Source organism: Dipodomys merriami, unplaced genomic scaffold (genome assembly GCF_024711535.1).
Source record: "Dipodomys merriami isolate MVZ:Mamm:240054 unplaced genomic scaffold, mDipMer1.0.p SCAF_44, whole genome shotgun sequence".
In the NCBI taxonomy this organism is placed as follows: domain Eukaryota; kingdom Metazoa; phylum Chordata; class Mammalia; order Rodentia; family Heteromyidae; genus Dipodomys; species Dipodomys merriami.
The window spans coordinates 11,514,348-11,531,172 of NW_027206002.1; the positions used below are offsets into that span (position 1 = coordinate 11,514,348).

Here is a 16,825-nt window from a genome sequence, read left to right on the forward strand (position 1 = left end):
GTGGGCACATGTATGAGTGCATGTGTGCACGCGTGTGTGGTGCTGCAGACTGAACCCTTGTAATGGAGTCTACGTACCACTGAGCTACCTGCCCAGCACGCAACTTTTTGGGGGCCTCAAAACCTGCATCTGAATCTCTGCTTTTCTACTTAGTTGAGTCCTTTTCTCAGTTCCTCAAGATTTGGTAGAAAACGAGTCTGGCTAAAAGATAGCTATTATCATTACAATGAGTTTACGATGAATGGGGTATTAGTATCTGATCTCTTTCCCCTGTAAACTACATCTTCTCTCTGTTCAGTATTAATCCCGTTATTTTTGAGGTATGTCTCGATGAAGCGGGAAACCCAGGTAGATGAAGTATAGATCACATCCAAAATTAGTTTTGCATGCTTGTGACATGGAGACATGGTCACAAGACAGGGAAAGGGCCTTGGGTTTGGAGAACTTCTTGTTAAACCCAGGAAGTTAAGTTCAAGTCCAACTAGTGGTACTTTTATGTTATGGAAGGCAAATGGGAATTTTGGAGAATAACAACTCCTCTCTGACACTCAGGCTCTGTCTCTGGGCAGAAGATTAGAAGAGAATGAGAGAGTCTTGGGCCAAAAGTCAGTGGGTTTTTGTTTTTGTCTCTTTCTATGTAGCCCAACCAGGCCTCAAACTAGAGACTGTGCTATCTCAGACTCCTCTGAGGGCTGGGATTACAGACATGCCCCACCAAGTCAGGTGGCTGTGGGCTCTTTATTCACAACATGATCTTTATTGGCTGTTTATAAGTTTCCCGTCAGCCCTTAGAAGACTGAGTCGGGAGGATTGAGCTGCATGAGCCGGATCTGTTCTATGTATAACAACACTATCATCTCGGAACAAACAAACAAACAAAAAGTTTTCTAAATTTTCCTTACTTCAGTAACGACACGCCATTTCTGTGATCTGAGGGCCCGGAAGAGGACCGGGTGTAATCAAACCTTCTCTTCACGTCTGGAGCTGCTCCCCGGCTGGAGTGGATGGTTTGGAGGTTCTGTCTCTGATTGAAAGCCTTTATTCTTCCTCCATCCTCTTGTCATTCCTCAAAGGTCTTATTCGAATAGAGACAGAGGCCCTCAGCGCAGACCTGTCCCATTCCAATGCCACTTTGGTGCTGTGTTCTCCGTCACCTTGGTAGATCCCTCAGAGTCCTATGAGCCCTACACTGATGTGGAAACCCCCCAGCAAAGCTGCCTCTCTGTCAGTGTGGCCCCGACTCTCCCGAATGGCAGAACCCTGCTATCGCTGGGCAGGGTGGCGCTTTCCCAGTTGAGACTTGCACGGCTCTCCCTCCTGCTAATCCACGCTGAATTGCACCAGGGTTGGCTGGGCACACATCTGTGAGCTGCCTGGCGTCTGTGAGCCGTGGGAATTCATACCACGTAAGGCAAACGATGCTGCGTGCACCGTTGGAAACGCTCATCTCTTCCAGGCAGGCAGATAGTTTTAAAAAATTAAGGTGTCAACACAGTTCTCGTGTCCACCTTCCCACCATTTTTGTAACCTATTGTCCTTGGAAAATCAGGCAATGTGAGTTTCTTTTTCCTCTTCGCAGAATGTTTATTTACAACACCGACAATAATCCCTCCTCCGTGGCCCGTGTTTCTCCACGTGCCCTTTGAGATGACAGGATTTTAGGTCCCTACTATGAATGAATTAATGGAGTGTTTTCTCTCCTGGCTGATGAAGGGTCTACATACATAGCAACAATTCAGAGAAGAAAGAAGATGGCACTATATTTTTTTTTTCTTTCTCTTTGGCAATCGTCTTCTCGGAGTTGTAGCTAATAATGTCTTCGTGAGAACATGTTGTCAAACTTTGACATATGTCATGGTTGTCAAAGGCAGCATTAACGCAAAATAATAAGTTATTTAATATAGGATCCGACTTTATTATTTTTTTTCAAGTAGGCTGTCTATCACCAACTTCTGAAGTGGGTTTCTTTAAACTCCCCCTAGTCTCCAGAGGAAAGGGGAGGGGGCAGGCAGTGTGTCTCTGGACAGGATCTGTGACCCATTATGTCAATCAAAGCCCACTTCAGAAGGGAATAAAGAGATTTGTATCTCAAAGCCGCGCAGGACGATCCCTCGGCTTTTCATTTCATATTTATGAGCGGTTTACTTTGAAGTGTTTATCAGCTCATGCTCAGCAACACGAGGGAGAAATGCCTAGAAATGCCTGAAACCATACTCCCGACTAATCTGTGCATGCTTGCTAAACCGGCTGCCTTGGCTGGGCCAGGCAGGCCAGGCCAGAAATAAATACATACACAAACTTTTTGTTATCTGAGGTCTGGGAGAATGAAGGAATCAATAGCACCGTACTGTCCATTTTGAAATGGGTGTGACAGGGTAACGTTGGTTCTAAGATATGCACCGGGGCGGGGGCAGATGATTTCTTGGTTGAAAGACCTGTTAGCAGGCAGAAAAATAGCAATGCATGTACAGATGCCTTTGTCTGCCAGGGTGCCTGGCACGAGCTGGTGGAAGTTGGGCTGTGGCTGGGGCAGAGGTGATTTTTCTTTTCTTTTTTTTAGGGGGTGGGGGTGGGGTCCTTGGCTTTGCTGCTGTTTTTTGAAGATGCAATTAATTGCTAGAATGGTTGAGAGAGACGCTGAAAACACTCAGTGGGGGCTGTTTTATATTTTTATTTGCATCAGGATCTCATTTTTATATCAAGATGAAGAAAGCATGTAGAAGGAAAATTTGAGGAAGAGGAAGAGGCAGAATGTGCATTCTTTTCTGTGTGTGTGTGTGTGTGTGTGTGTACGCACCTGTAATGGGGCTTGAACTCAGGGCCTGGGCACTGCCCCTGAGTTTGTCCACTATTGCTCTACCATGTGAACTACAACTCCACTCCTGGCATTTTGATGGTTAATTGTAGGCTGACAGCCTTTCCTGCCCGGGCTGGCTTTGAACCAGGATGCACAGATCTCGGCCTCCCGAGTAGCTAGGATGGCAGGCGTGAGCCACCTGTACTTGACAAGTTTACTTTTTTTTTTTTTTTTGATGAACAGAATTGGCTGCTCATCCTCTCTCTTCTGAATCTTCCTATGTCTAATTAATTCAGCAAATCTTTGTGGGCACCCCTGCCCTGAAGAGGAGCAGGAGAGCAGCCTCGTGGGGGGGGCTGGGGGCCCCGGGGGCCTGTGGGATAGTGTCAGTGTGGATGAGCCGTCATGGAGACACAGCAAAGCCCAGTCTTCAACTTCCCATCGAAGCCCATCTTGGGCTTCTTTCTCCTTTATTCAGAGTAAAAGGCGTGCGTGCAGTGTAGGCCAGGGCAGGAGATGCAGCTCAGTGGTGAAGCCCTCTCCTAGTGCAAGGAGAGCCTTGGTTCTGATCCCCAGTGCTGAAAACAGAGACAGACAGAGAGACAGACACGGAGACAGACACAAAGACGAGAAGAAAGCACAAACAAACAAAGAAGGAAGGGAAGAAAAGAGAAAGGGAGAAAGAAAAAGGGAGAGAGGGAAGGAGGGAGGGAAGGGAAAGGAAGGAAGGAAAGGAGGAAGGAAGGAAGGAAGGAAGGAAGGAAGCAGGGAGGGAAGGAAGGAGGGAGGGAAGGAGGGAGGGAAGGAGGGAGGGAAAGAAGGAAGAAGGGAAGGAAAGGAAGGAAGGAGGGAGGGAGGGAGGGAAGAAGGGAAGGAGGGAAAGAGGGAAGGGAAAGGAAGGAGGGAGGGAAGGGAAAGGAAGGAGGGAGGGAAGGGAAAGGAAGGAAGGAAGGAAAGAAGGAAGGAAGGAAGAAGGGAGGGAGGGAGGGAGGGAAAGAAGGAAGGAAAGAAGGAATGAGGGAAGGAAAAGAAGGAAGGAGGGAGGGAGGGAGGGGGAAGGAAGAAAGGAGGGAAGGAAGGAAGGAAAGAAGAAAGGAGGGAAGGAAAGGAAGGAAGGAAGGAGAGAGGGAGAGAGGGAGGGAGGAAGGTTTCCTTTACCTCTTCTTTAGAAGTGTTTCTTTTCTTGGAAGCACAAACTTCCTTGTGATTTTTCTAGGAAGATTATTTACAGTTGTGCCTGGAACGGTTGGTAACCCAGCCATGGCGCCTAGCACATGATCAACAATGTTAAGCCACAGACGTCTGTCAGATGGGTAAACGCATCGCGCCCGTGCTGCGGCTTCTTTTCTTGGATTATCAGAAGACCCCCCCACCCCCACCCTGAAACCCCAGGGGGACCCAGTGGCCTCTGGGCACCTACAAACTCCTCACCCAGTGTCAGGTGTTCCAGAGCACAGAAGAAACCTGACCCTACCCACGTGGACTGCCCGCTCACTCCTGCCAGTGTGGGTAGAAAACAACCCGATGCGCGGTGGGCTGTCACGCTCTTTCCCCGTTCATCTCCCTTCTAAACCCACGCCATCCGTGAATGCAGGAGCCCAGAGTTCCTCTCTGCCTCTGTGGCCCTCCGGGGTACCTAGCGCACATTTTGTCGCTGTCGAACCCAAATGGAGATGGAGCATACCGCACACAAGAATGATTTATTCGGAGGAAACTGATGCCAGGAGAGTTGGAAAGAATAGGCCTCCATGGATCCCTGACCACCCTGCATTGAGGGTCTGGGGATTCGTGAGCCCCTGAACCCCTCCCGGTACAGGAGTACGGAGCTCGAGCTAGCCACGTCCACCGTGGACTGACTAGAACCCGAAGGCAGTGGGCACAGCCGCAATCCCCGTTAACAACACAGGAGCCACGTGGCTCCTCAGATGGACGTTCACCATGCGCGGCTTCCTTAAAGCACCTGCCAGGTCCCGCCGGGCAGAAGTATACCTCCATAGAGCCCAGTTGTGGCTTTGCGTTGTAATGATGCGTTGTTCCAGGGAGGGAGCAGCTTTGTTGGCAGAAGTAGGCATTTTTTGGTGGGGGGAAGGGGATGGGCAAAAGTTTTCGGTGGGTCGTGGCAAAGATCCGTCAGGTGGTTCATTTTGTTTTCATGTCAGTAAGCATTCATAGATTGCACAAAGGAACGGGCATCATCGGGACCGTGTCCTAGAGTTGGACCATGGGCTTCGATCAGATGGAAATAGAGAACCCCAGATCACGCTGGAATCCTCCGTGCATCCGTCCTGTTAGAGGGAGATGAGAATAAAGCCCTTCCCTGCGAGGCTGAGGCCACCTTGGGACCACGGGTGTGGTGGAGGGCTGGCGTGTGGCGCTGTTCCTTGGTTATCGCATCTCCCCCGCAGGCTCCACAGCACGGATGCGGCGGTGTTTCAGCGGGGCTGGCATAGATTTTCTTTTTCCTTCGCTCTATTTAGCCAGCCCTGCCTTCTATTCCTGAACTCCCTTTCTGACTTCGGCTTAGCACGGCTCCACAGCCCGGCACTTCGGCGGCTGTCCGATGCACGATGCAACCGAGGCCCTTCATGTATTTTGTAGCCTAGGATGGGTGTTTGGAAACAAGGTGGGGAAGAAAGAAAAGGAGAATTCTTGACCGTTCCCAGTGTTCTCTTGTGGAACAGACGTGAACAGTCAGCAGGAAGATGCCATCTTGCCGTTCTAGGGTAAGCACGGTGGCTAGATACGAAAAGCATGGATTCAGACACGGGTTCGGATCCTCACAGTAGCTGGCGATAAAGCCGTCAGTTAAAGGAATTGTTTTCCAAGGGCGTATCACATAGCATTTTCCCCCCCCGCCCCCCAAATAGTGTATTTGGCAGTAGAGATTCTGAATAGTTACTGAGTTAAATATCTGTCAGGCATATACTAAAATATCTATATAGATATAGATATGCCATGCATATATTCTAAGAAGTATCTGCCGCGCATACACCTTTTCCCCAGAGATAGACCAACCCATCCGTCTCCTTGGATGTCAGACTGTAGACGAGTTAATTAACTCTTGAGATCTAGAATAATCTTTCGCTGATGAGAAAGTCAAAATGTTTTCAAAACATCAGGTCGGGGATAGAAACAGAGGCCTGGGGGAAGGCGGAGAATGCTAATGAGGTTTACCTCTGTCAAAGTTCCATTCCATGCTGGTCGAGCCCAATGGATCCATCAAATGTGTTTGCATGGCTCTGAGAAGCTCCCGACGGAATGGGGAGAACATTAAAGGTATCAGAACACACGAAGCTTAAGGAGAAGCTGCATTTCCTCCAGATGGTGATGGAGTCAACTTGAATATAGGATTTTGTTTCTCACTCTTACCTCATGGTTTTGCGCTTTCTAGCAAGAACTAATGATGGTAGTAAGAACTGATATTTATTAAGGTGGCTTGGGATTTTTGTTTTTGAGCTCAGAACCTCTCACTTTCTGACCAGGTGGGTACTGCGTCCCCTGAGCCAGGCCTCCTGATCTTTTGTCCTTTAGCTACCCTTCAGATAGGGTTTTCATTCATGTTTTCCCCATAGCTGACTTCAGATGGTGATTCTCCTCGCTTTGCTTCCAGACGGCTGGGATTGCAGGTGTGTGAGCCAACTCTGTCCAGGCTGTGGGCTGAGGCCGATGTCTGTTAACGTTTTACCACGGTGGGCCTTGCACCGTGATCCTCTACCTTCTCCACATTCCTTCCTCACAGACGTCTGGAATCACGTGTTTGACGCTGTTATTTTTTTTTACTCTGTTTATTCTGTTATTTTGCCAGTATAAGGCAAATGTGCCATTTCCCCATCTTCTGGTCAGAACAATGGCGACGTAGAAATAATAAACAGCTTAATAAGAATAACCACAAACTGGGGGCCTCACAAAAAGTAAAAGAATTCTTGAGGCAGCTAAAAAATAATCAAATAACCAGCAAAAAGAAAAAGAAAACAATTAATCTCCAACCAATCAGCAAAAAGCCAGAAGTAGAGGTGTGGCTCAAGTGTACAAGTCCCAGCCTTGAGCCTATAAGCTAAGTGAAGAAGGTGTTAGTCCTGAGTTCAAGCCCCAGTAGTGACTTTAAAAAAAGAGCTTTCGTAATACTAAACCTAACGCACACACCCACAGCCTTAAATAAACTACACCAAGCATCACGGAAACACCAGGAAGAAACTCCAGCACCATGGAAAGTTCTAGTACCTGTCTTCAGTGGCTGATAGTCTTACAACTACAAAATTGGATTCAGTGCTTAAAAAGGCAGAGCCTGAAATGATTATCAATGAAAGGCAGGATGGAACATATAGACACCGCATATAAAAACCTAAAGGTAAAGAAAATAAATGAGTGGATGCAAAGGTAAGGGAGATTTGTTTGCTTTACAGTGTATGCTAATAAACGAAAGAACATATCCAGACAGTAGGATCAGAGTAGAATTTTCAGGAAGAATGACGGAAGGGGTGACATTGTTCAAGATGCATTGTACTCATAAATTGACATATCAAATTGAGACCCCTTTGCTCAACTACTTAGAAACAATTTCTGAACAAGAAAACCAAGTATAATACAGTTTTGTCAAGTTGAAGGAGGAAAAGAATCAATAGTGGAAACAATCTAGTAAGAAGAATATAGACATAATAATAAGTAATAGAAATGAACACAAAATACAGGCTTCTGCAAAACTAGTGAAAATGTAATTTAATACTCAGAAACATAGGGATAACTTTACACCAACCCATTTGAGCGCAAGTGGGAAACCCCCTGTAAAAACACATTGCTCTGAAATATTTAAACTGACTCAAAAATTAGAAAATGTGGGGCTGGGAAGGTAGCTCAGTGGTAGAGTGCTTGCCTTGCATGCCTGAGGCCCTGGGTTCGATTCCTCAGCACCACATAAACAAAAAGAAAAAAGCCAGAAGTGGTGCTGTGGCTCAAGTGGTAGAGCGCTAGCCTTGAGCTGAAGAGCTGAGGGACAGCGCCCAGGCCCAGAGTTCAGGCCCCACAACCAGACCCCCCCCCCCGCCCGCCAAAAAAAAAAATTAGAAAATGTTAGTCATTGGGGAATCAAGAAATTGAATAGTTTATCAGCAAAGTGATGATCATAATGATTACGTGTAGCATTATTCTGTGGCAGGTAATGCTGTTAAGAGCTGGCACCCGCTTTACCTAATTCAGTGCAGCCCTGTGAAGGTAGCGGGTATTTTATATAGATTGTATCAATGAGTAAACAGAAACTCAGCAGGAGTAATTAATTCTAAGACTATTACGGTTAACAACTATTTTTAAAACAGACATTCTAACGCGCTCTCAACCCTGGGTTAGATACATTGACTATTTTATAGGTCTTCTGTCCTAATTAATTGGGAAACTGCGTAAAATCAGTTAGGACTGCGCCTGCCACATTATAAGAACACTCAGCAAATGTGAACGAATCTGCTTGCCCTCCTCAGAAAACAACTAGACTATTAAAGCTAACTCCTGGTGGTCTATTTTCCCCCTGTGATTATATTTATTATATATAATATATAATTAATCCAATATATATATATTGGAAAAGCAGGTCTCTGGTAGTCTGATGAATGCATGTGTCCTCCCTCAGACTACATGATTGATACCGTGTGTAATGCAGGAATTGATTTTCAATCTTGTTGGAATTTCCATCGGTGGAAAGGAGTCTATAGCTCCCGAGGCTCCCGGGCATTCTGTTTCCGTTTGTTTCTGCCTCTTCTTCACCCAGACCTTTTGTTGTCACTGCTTTGGGGTTTTCCAAATTGGGCTTTGTTCGGCTTGGAAAGTGAAAAACTCCACCGCTTCAGGACTGAGGGCCGCCATTTTGATCAGGAATTTGTTTTTTGTTTTTTGTTTTTTCAATTTTTACTTTTGGGCATCAGAATACTTAAAAACTGTAAACATTTTGGCACATCAGATACCTGTGTGTGGATTAAAATCATTACTGTAAACTTCTATAAACACAACAGAAATACATTTTAGGTATTAACACATGGAAAATCATGCCTCTTAAAGTACACTCCCTGAAGTCTAAATATTTGGCTTAAATTTTTTATGAATAATAATACATGTCTACCTACTCTGTAGTTTTAAGCTCTGGGATCTTTTGGGGAACAGTTTTGTCAACATTTGAGAAAATATCTGAATGTGTAAAAGCAGATGAACTTTAGAAGGGCATTAAGAGAGAGTTTACATGAAATTTTTTAGTAAATGTAAGCGTGGAACATTAGAATTCCTAAACAGACGCTTCAAAACGGTGATCATTGCTCATTCCAACGCATAGTTGTTTGTATTTGTATGAAAACAATGTTTTAGACAATGTTAGTAATTGTGTGAGACTGATTATTTTATGTAGTCCATACATAGGTATAATCACTGAATGTTTCAATTCAAAATATTTAAGTATGAAAAAACCCCAAATTGCTAAGGTAATTTGGGTAATCAAAAAGAAATACAATGCACACTTCATTACTTAGAGTTGCCATACTTTCCTTGCTGACATTCTATCTGACGAGACGGAAGACCTTAGATTGAATTATTTCAGTTGTTATGATTCAAGGGAGCTCCCGCATACTGATAGCGATCGTTTTTCTCAAGCACCTCCAAAAGTATTTTTGGGGACCCTATTTATTATTCCTGACTCTGGAATATGGGCTTGAACATTTGCTCAAGGAAAGAGACCCATGCTTGTTTGCAAGCATGGCGAAGTCTCCCACCTGGCCTGTCCCCCACGGGGAAGAGAGGGCAGGGGAGAGGTCCGGCCCTTGGTGGCCTCCACCAGCCCCATTGTGGGGGTCAGGAGCGGCGTTGGCCTCTGGAAGAGAACGTGTTCTCCACTTCATGTGGTCTTCGTGATTTATCCATGGGGGTGGAGGAGTGCATCTTCCCATGACACTGGCCTAGAACTTTCCGCTCCTCTTCTGTCTGTTCCCATTACTGTGTCTGATGGGTGGATTTTTTTTTCCAACATCAAATCTAGGATACTTGGGGTAAAATACAATCCAAGGAACTCACCACTGGGGGGGGTCAGTAAGATGTACACTTGAATGCCTAGAGAGAGACAAGGAGGAGGGAGGGAGGGAGAGAGGGAGGGAAGGAAAGGAGAGAATATATACACTTCAATGCCAAGAAAGAGAAAGGATAAAAAGAGAAGAGAGAGAGAGATAATATATAGAATGCAGTCCTCACACACACATACACACATACTTCAGTGCAGACAGAGGAGAGAGAGATGATATGTACACTTCAGTGCCCAGAAAGAGAAAGAAGAGAAGAGAGTAAAATAATATTCAGTGCTGGGGGGCGGAGGGAGGACAGAGAAAGAGAACACAGACACACACACACACACACACACACACACACACACACACACACACACACACACACACACACACACCTGTGCATAGAGACAGAGGCTGAGAGAGAGAATAGATACACTTCAATGCCAAGAGTACGTATGTCTGTCTACATATGTACACATGTATACACATACACTTTTCAAGTTTCAATGCAGAGGGAGAGAGAGAGAGAGGCTAGAATACATATCCTTTAATGCCTCACTCCCAGCCGACCTACTTTCCCCAATTAGGTCATACCTAGCCGACTACCCATTCCACTATTAATTCCCTGCATCAGTCCACCGACAAAATCAGCACCCGTGCAGTCCAGTGGTGGGAACAAGCCTCCGTCCTTCAACATAGGAGTCCCTGTATGTGTGTATCTGGAGTGGGGGGGGATTTTATATTCAAAGCACACTGTGTGGCTTCCTACGTAATGTCCAGGGATTTGGGGTACAGCCAGGGGGAAGGGACGTGGGGTCCTCTCGTGGAGCACTTGAACCAGAGCATGCTCAGACAGTCTTGGAGAGGTTTCCTCTCGGTGCCCGTAAAGCCCCCTGTGTTTTCTGTGGTTCCCGGGCTTTGTTTGGATCCAGCGCCCTTGCTTGTAATGCAGGTAGCGCTCTCTCTGCTCGTGACACTTACCAGCCTTTGGAGAATCTGCGGTTGTACAAACATCCCCGGCAAGTTCCACATCAGCCTTGTCTCTTTCTCTCTCTGCTGCTAACAGTGGTTGACGGCTTAGCTGCCCATGTAGAGACGGACGCAGGAGAGAAGCTTGTAGAAAACGAGCAAGCAACAGTGTGGACGGCTCCATTTGCCAGGTGGTCCTTAGTGACTATTTTGGTGGTGTGGCTGTTTTCCCTTCTCCATGTCAAATTACTCGTTGGCCATTCAGGGAGTTTAGCTGGTAACATGGAGATAATAAGAGTTTTCTGTACTGCATTCCGCCCTGTACTCCCGTTAACTTTTATCTTCTTGCCCTCATACTAGAAAAATCTGCTCAAATGCTGACATTTTCAGTGCTATTTGTACACCCTGGTATTATGATGACATGATAATTCTGACTTAGCTACATATGTGCTTCGCCTAGTTAAAGGTTATTTCAAAGTGTGAGAAGTTGGTAAAAGAAGAAGAGGGGGAAAAAAGACCCTATAAAATAAAGCCACGGTCATGACGCGTGGACATATCTTTCCTGGGACTCAAGTGTCCAGTTGGAATGAACGGGTCAAAGGGCAAGGCTTAATATTGTAGCTAAATTTCTCCCTAATCCAAGCTGTGGAGATGTTCTGGATAGGTCCAAGGTGCTGAACTAAGGAAAGGGAACTGTAACATCAAGAGTCTTCCCAGCGGTGTGGTTTTCCCCAACCGTCTCTTCCCTATTCTGATCACCAAGATTAACATTCTGCCTGATACCTTAAAGCGTACTCAAATTCTAAGCAGACTGCCTGTGTCTTTGAATCATTCTATGGAGCCATTGGACCACTTACCAGAGATGGATCTCAAGGGTATATGCGAAAGAAATGACTTTGGGGTGCCGGTCCCCTCAGCCCTAGGATTAGGCAGAGGAGGCATCTAGAGGGGAAAGGTGCTGTGCGGATTCCAAAACACTGTGCCTCGTTTCTATGTTCCTTATGCGATAGTTAAAGGAAGGATAAAGCATTGACTGCTTTCCGCCAGAAATCTTAAGCTTCGAGCATCACAGAATGACTGGTCTCTTTCTTCCATCCAAAGCTGCCACGGAGGTTAATAAAGACATAATTACACAAGATGAGTTAGAGCAAAATCAGTCTTCCATCCATGAGCGAAGTAAGTGCAACACAATAAGTTGACCTGGTATTAAAAACAACAACAACAACACAAAAACCTGTACAGTTCTTTGCTGTTGTGGGCAAAAGTGTATTACAGGTGGTAAGATGGCCTGCCTGAAAACCTGATTTCTTCTTGACATCCGTACATTCAGAAGAATACATTGGGAAACTTGAACCTTGGAGGCGGTTGAGAGCCAGTGGAAGTAGCCATCATTGCTTCCAGACTGGAGCAGTCTATCCCTCCCCGCCCCCCAGGGCCAGAGGGACACCAGGCGGGCCAGCTGGGAGGGTGGACTTTCCATGCCTCTGTCCTGTGCCTGTCTTCCCCTGATAACCGCATGGACGGTACTTCATTTCTGTGCCCTCTTGACTAATGTCTGTTTTTCAACGAGGCTGTATTTCTGTAATAATGCTCACGGTTACCTCCCGACGCCTGGCGCGGCTCTTGGGATGATAAATATTTGTTGAGTGGGCTAATAAATGGTCGGCCAGGGTTTGCTCTTCCCGCGTCCCCATGTGCACGGCTCACCAGCTTCCATGGTAAAGCCACAAATCCAAGAGGCTTAGTTCAGGACCTTGGGCAGGGGCCGTGGGAAATGAAGTTCTCTCTTCTTGGGTTGGAGGCAAACAGAAAGATTCCAAGCACAGAGTTGTGGGGAGGGGTGGGGGGTAGGATATGGCACTGGGAAGACAGTTCTTATTCCAAGATGGAGATAGTCTACCAGATAATTTTCCTGAGGAAACAATTCGGCGTTGGGAGGGAAAGAAGCCTCCGGTCCTGGAAGCCCGTGTGTGAATCCGATGTAGCGGCGGGTGATTTTCTTTTTGCTGCCTGCTCATTTTTGTGAGGAGTAAAGCTACAGGCTCAAAGCCAAAAGCCTACCAGTGCACTTTTTTTTTCTCTTGCTAACATCTGTGGTTTCTGTCAAACACGTGCGAAGTTTTCCTGATCCGTGGTGATCTCAAGTCTTCTGTGACAACACATAGAACTACCAGCTAGAAGCTCTTATCAGAATAAAGATGTGGCTTCTCGTGGTCCTGGTCTACTGTTCCTTCTTACCACAAGCACTCAGATCAAATCAACCACAGGATGCTCTTGCTGCGTCTTTTGCTCAGACAACTCTCTTTTGGTGAACTCCAGAAAGTCATAAAACCTCAGGCTAGACAGTAAGAGGAAGAAAACATAGAAGAAAAGTTACTTCGTTACCTAATGCACCCTACTTAAGGTGGGACTGGATGGCTGAAAGCCCTTTGTAGGTGGAGGGAAGAGAAAGCATAGTTGTGGTAGGTTTGGTTTTGTTTGTGGAGGGAAAATGGAGCCTGGAATACTTCACAGCCTGAGCAGACAAGACAACGTGAATATCACACAAGGTTTTCTGGCTGCTTCAGGAAAGCAACACCAAAAGAATGGTCTTTGTTGTTGTTGTTGTCGGCCATGGGGCTTGAACTCTGGGCCTGGGCGCTGTCCCTCAGCTCTTCAGCTCAAGGCTAGCGCTCTACCACTTGAACCACAGAGCCACTTCCAGTTTGCTGAGTAGTTTATTGGAGATAAGAGTCTCACAGACTTTCCTGCCCGGGCTGGCTTTGAACCGCGATGCTCAGATCTCAGCCTCGTGTGTAGATAGGATGACAGGCATGAGCCACCAGCACCTGGCTGAGAAAAGTCTTGTCATGACAGATAAAAACTATCAACTCCTAACCTTTTGTCTTGCAGATTATGAGATTAAAGTCTGCACTTCAGTCATTATAAATGTACACTATGAGAAAATAAAAAGTGGACGCTCTTTATTTTAATTTATATAAAAAATAAAACTAAAAGGCTGCCTGGGATGTCCGCTGGGAGCGATGGCTCCTAGGTAGAGAATTCCAGAACACAGAACACCCAGCCTTCAGTTCCGCACCACGGGCAGAGAGTAACCCTCGGTCCCCGCAGGTAGTGGACAGAAGAGGGTTTCCCCATGCCAACCGGCATCTGGGCTTGGGCCAGTTCCCAAACGAATGAGTCTCACTCCGCCGTGACGGTTGTGGCTAGAAGTAGGTTCCATTCCATGTGCATAGTCAAGTAAGCTGATGCGATGTTCAGGCGCAGGAAGAAACACAACTAACATGGCAAATCACACGTCGCGTGACTGTCACACACTAGAGCCACGCTAAGTGTCTGCAGATGGCTGCTGGCTGTCTTCTAGAGCCAAGGGCCGGGAAACAATGACACCTGCGTGTGGACTGACGTCAGGAGTTTGACTGACAGAGAGTGGCCCCAATGTAATCGATACACCTGGGAGGGGGAGGCCCGGCCTGGCGGGACGGGGGTGGGGGTGGGGGGGGGTGCTGGGTGCGTCCCCGCCTCCACAATGCTAATTTGCACCAAAGCCTGGAAATATCTGTCCCTGGAGCTGTTCACGCCGCATTTAATGTGCAAACACACCGTGGCCAGGTTGGTGTTCGCGTGGGAGGGGGAGAGAGCACGGGTGCGGGGTCTGACTCTGCCACCTGCCCATCCACGGCCTTCCAGGCCGCACCCCTGTCCCCTCTCTATGTCCAGCAACCCCTTACCCACCTCCGGGCAAGATGAAGCCTGGAACCCACCCCATGCCCAACACGTGCCCAGGGAGGGCTCAGTAAGCACCCACACAGTACCCGGCACAGAGCTCGGTACGCACCCATCCGGTGTACCACATATACCACGTCGAGGGCACAGAGCCAGCAAGCACGCCCTCGCTTTGTGACCCTCGACCCCGGGGTAGATGTGCCCTTACACACCTGTCCCTCGTGAGCTTCCATTTTCACTGCTCAAGCCTCCTGACCAGTCCCCATTAGACACACGCTTTTATTGACTGATCCTGTTTTGTTAGTCATGGGGCTCGAACTCAGAGCCTGGGCACTGTTTCCTGAGCTTTTGTGCTCCAGGCTAGCACTCTGCCACTTGGAGCCACAGCTCCACTTCCCGTTCATTAGAGAGAAGAGTCTCCTGGACTCCCCCAATCCCTCCCCCCTGCCCCACCAGCGCGGCTGGCTTTGAACTGCGATCCTCAGATCTCAGCCTCCGGAGTTGCTGGGATGACAGGTGTGAGCCACCAGTGCCAGGCTTGAAGAGCCCCTCTCTGATGTGCTTCAGAAACCAAAGGACTCGCTCTGCTGCTTCCTTTGGGCTTCTGCCTGGCCAGCCCGGGTCGCCTGGTACATACTCACTGGAGAGAGCAGGATGGAGTGTGTCAGCCGACGGTGGCCAACTTGGGAGGAGTCACAGGGCCAGATGCCCGGGTTTGCCAGCTGAGGGAGGAGGTGAGCCCCGACACTCACCACACAGGTCCCCAGCGCCTCCCCCCGGCTTCCGGTGGCCAGGCCCGCGCCCCCCTGCCCCCCACTGGGAGTCAAGCCCTGTGACTCGAGCACAGGCAAGCTTGGGGCGCCACCGAGGTTCGGTGCGGTGGGAGTGGGCGCGTCCCTTAGAGTCTCCGTGCCTCCGTCCAAAGTCAGACGACGCTCGGAAGATACTCTTTGCCCACGTTAAGAAACAGCACCCACAAAGTGCTGGGTGAATAGTAGCGGTCGTGACGGCCTCCTAACAACAGGCCTTGCTTCCACCCCCCCATTTTATTTTCAGCTACATGAAGGGGAAAAGGGGGGCAAAAAAGAATCTCATAGATAAAAGCGGAGGGGTATGCCCTGAAGTGAATACCTGATCTCACCGCAGGCCGGCCCACAGAGGACAATGGGCGGCGAGATAACACTTACTGTCGGCTGAATGGCATGTGTGTGTGCGTGTGCGTGTGTGCGTGCGCGTGTGTGCGTGTGTGCGCGTGTGTGCGTGCGCGTGTGTGCGTGCGCGTGTGTGCGTGCGCGCCTGCCGCTGGCCTGTGGACCGCGTCTCACGCCCTTCCCCCTTCTCTCTGTTGCTGTCACTGCAGGGAGTAACTTCACCCTGGCGGAGCTGAGCATGTGTGAACCCTCCCCTCACCGAAGTACCTACTGCTCCGACCTGGGCATCCTCCACCAGGGCTTCTCCCTGAGCACAGGCTCGGACGCGGACTCGGACACGGAGGGCGGCATGTCTCCTGAGCACGCCATCAGACTGTGGGGGAGAGGGCTCAAGTCCCGACGCAGCTCCGGCCTGTCCAGTCGGGAGAACTCCGCCCTGACTCTGACTGACTCAGACAATGAGAATAAGTCAGAGGATGAGAACGGTAGGCCTCCCTTCTTCCACGTTCCCGGGGACCGCCCCGCGCCGGGGCTGCGCGCTCCCGGTGGGGTGGTGGGGTTTCTGTGTGGTGGTTTTGTTCTTCCATGAGGACACGGGATCCAACCAGTCGTTGGCTCCTACCTCGGCCTTGTCTACCCCGGTCCAGAAGTGGGGGGTATGGGGGTGCCGGGAGGGTGGGGAAGGAGGGCAGCGCTCCTCCAGGCACATGGGAAATCAGAAGAGAATGAATGTGGAAATCCCAGGGCGGGAAGAGCACGGCGTTTGGGGATGGTCAGGTGGGGCTTATTAGCAAGCGAATTACACAGCAAAAGAAGCAGCAAGGTCCACTACGTTCTCGATCGGACACCGTCTTTTCTCTGTGAGTTTCTAGATCTTGGTATTGATTTCTCTATCCAGCAAATGGCCACCTGGGTTACTATTTATTATTATTATTATTATTATTATTATTATTATTATTATTAGTGTGTGTGTGAGTGTGATGATCTCTTTCAGAATCTTCCCTTATATTAGACTTTCACGTTCAGGCAGCAAAGCCTCACATCCGTATTGAAGATCAAATGTGCGCCAGGCTCTGGAGTTTAAACATGACACGTAGCCACAGACTTTTCCCACCATGCGCTTTGTGATGCGTTCCCTTTCCCTGGGTACCAGG

General features: G+C 48.3%; 1 protein-coding gene across 6 annotated transcripts in view; it reads left to right on the forward strand.

The window, feature by feature from the left end:
• Positions 1–16,825, forward strand: part of Tenm2 (teneurin transmembrane protein 2) — an 856,557-nt gene that overhangs the window by 265,851 nt on the left and 573,881 nt on the right. For all 6 annotated transcript variants that reach the window (XM_069993966.1, XM_069993969.1, XM_069993971.1 and 3 more), the window contains exon 4: positions 15,881–16,156. In XM_069993966.1, coding sequence (XP_069850067.1) covers positions 15,881–16,156 — 276 coding nt within the window. The remainder of the gene's footprint in view (positions 1–15,880; positions 16,157–16,825) is intronic.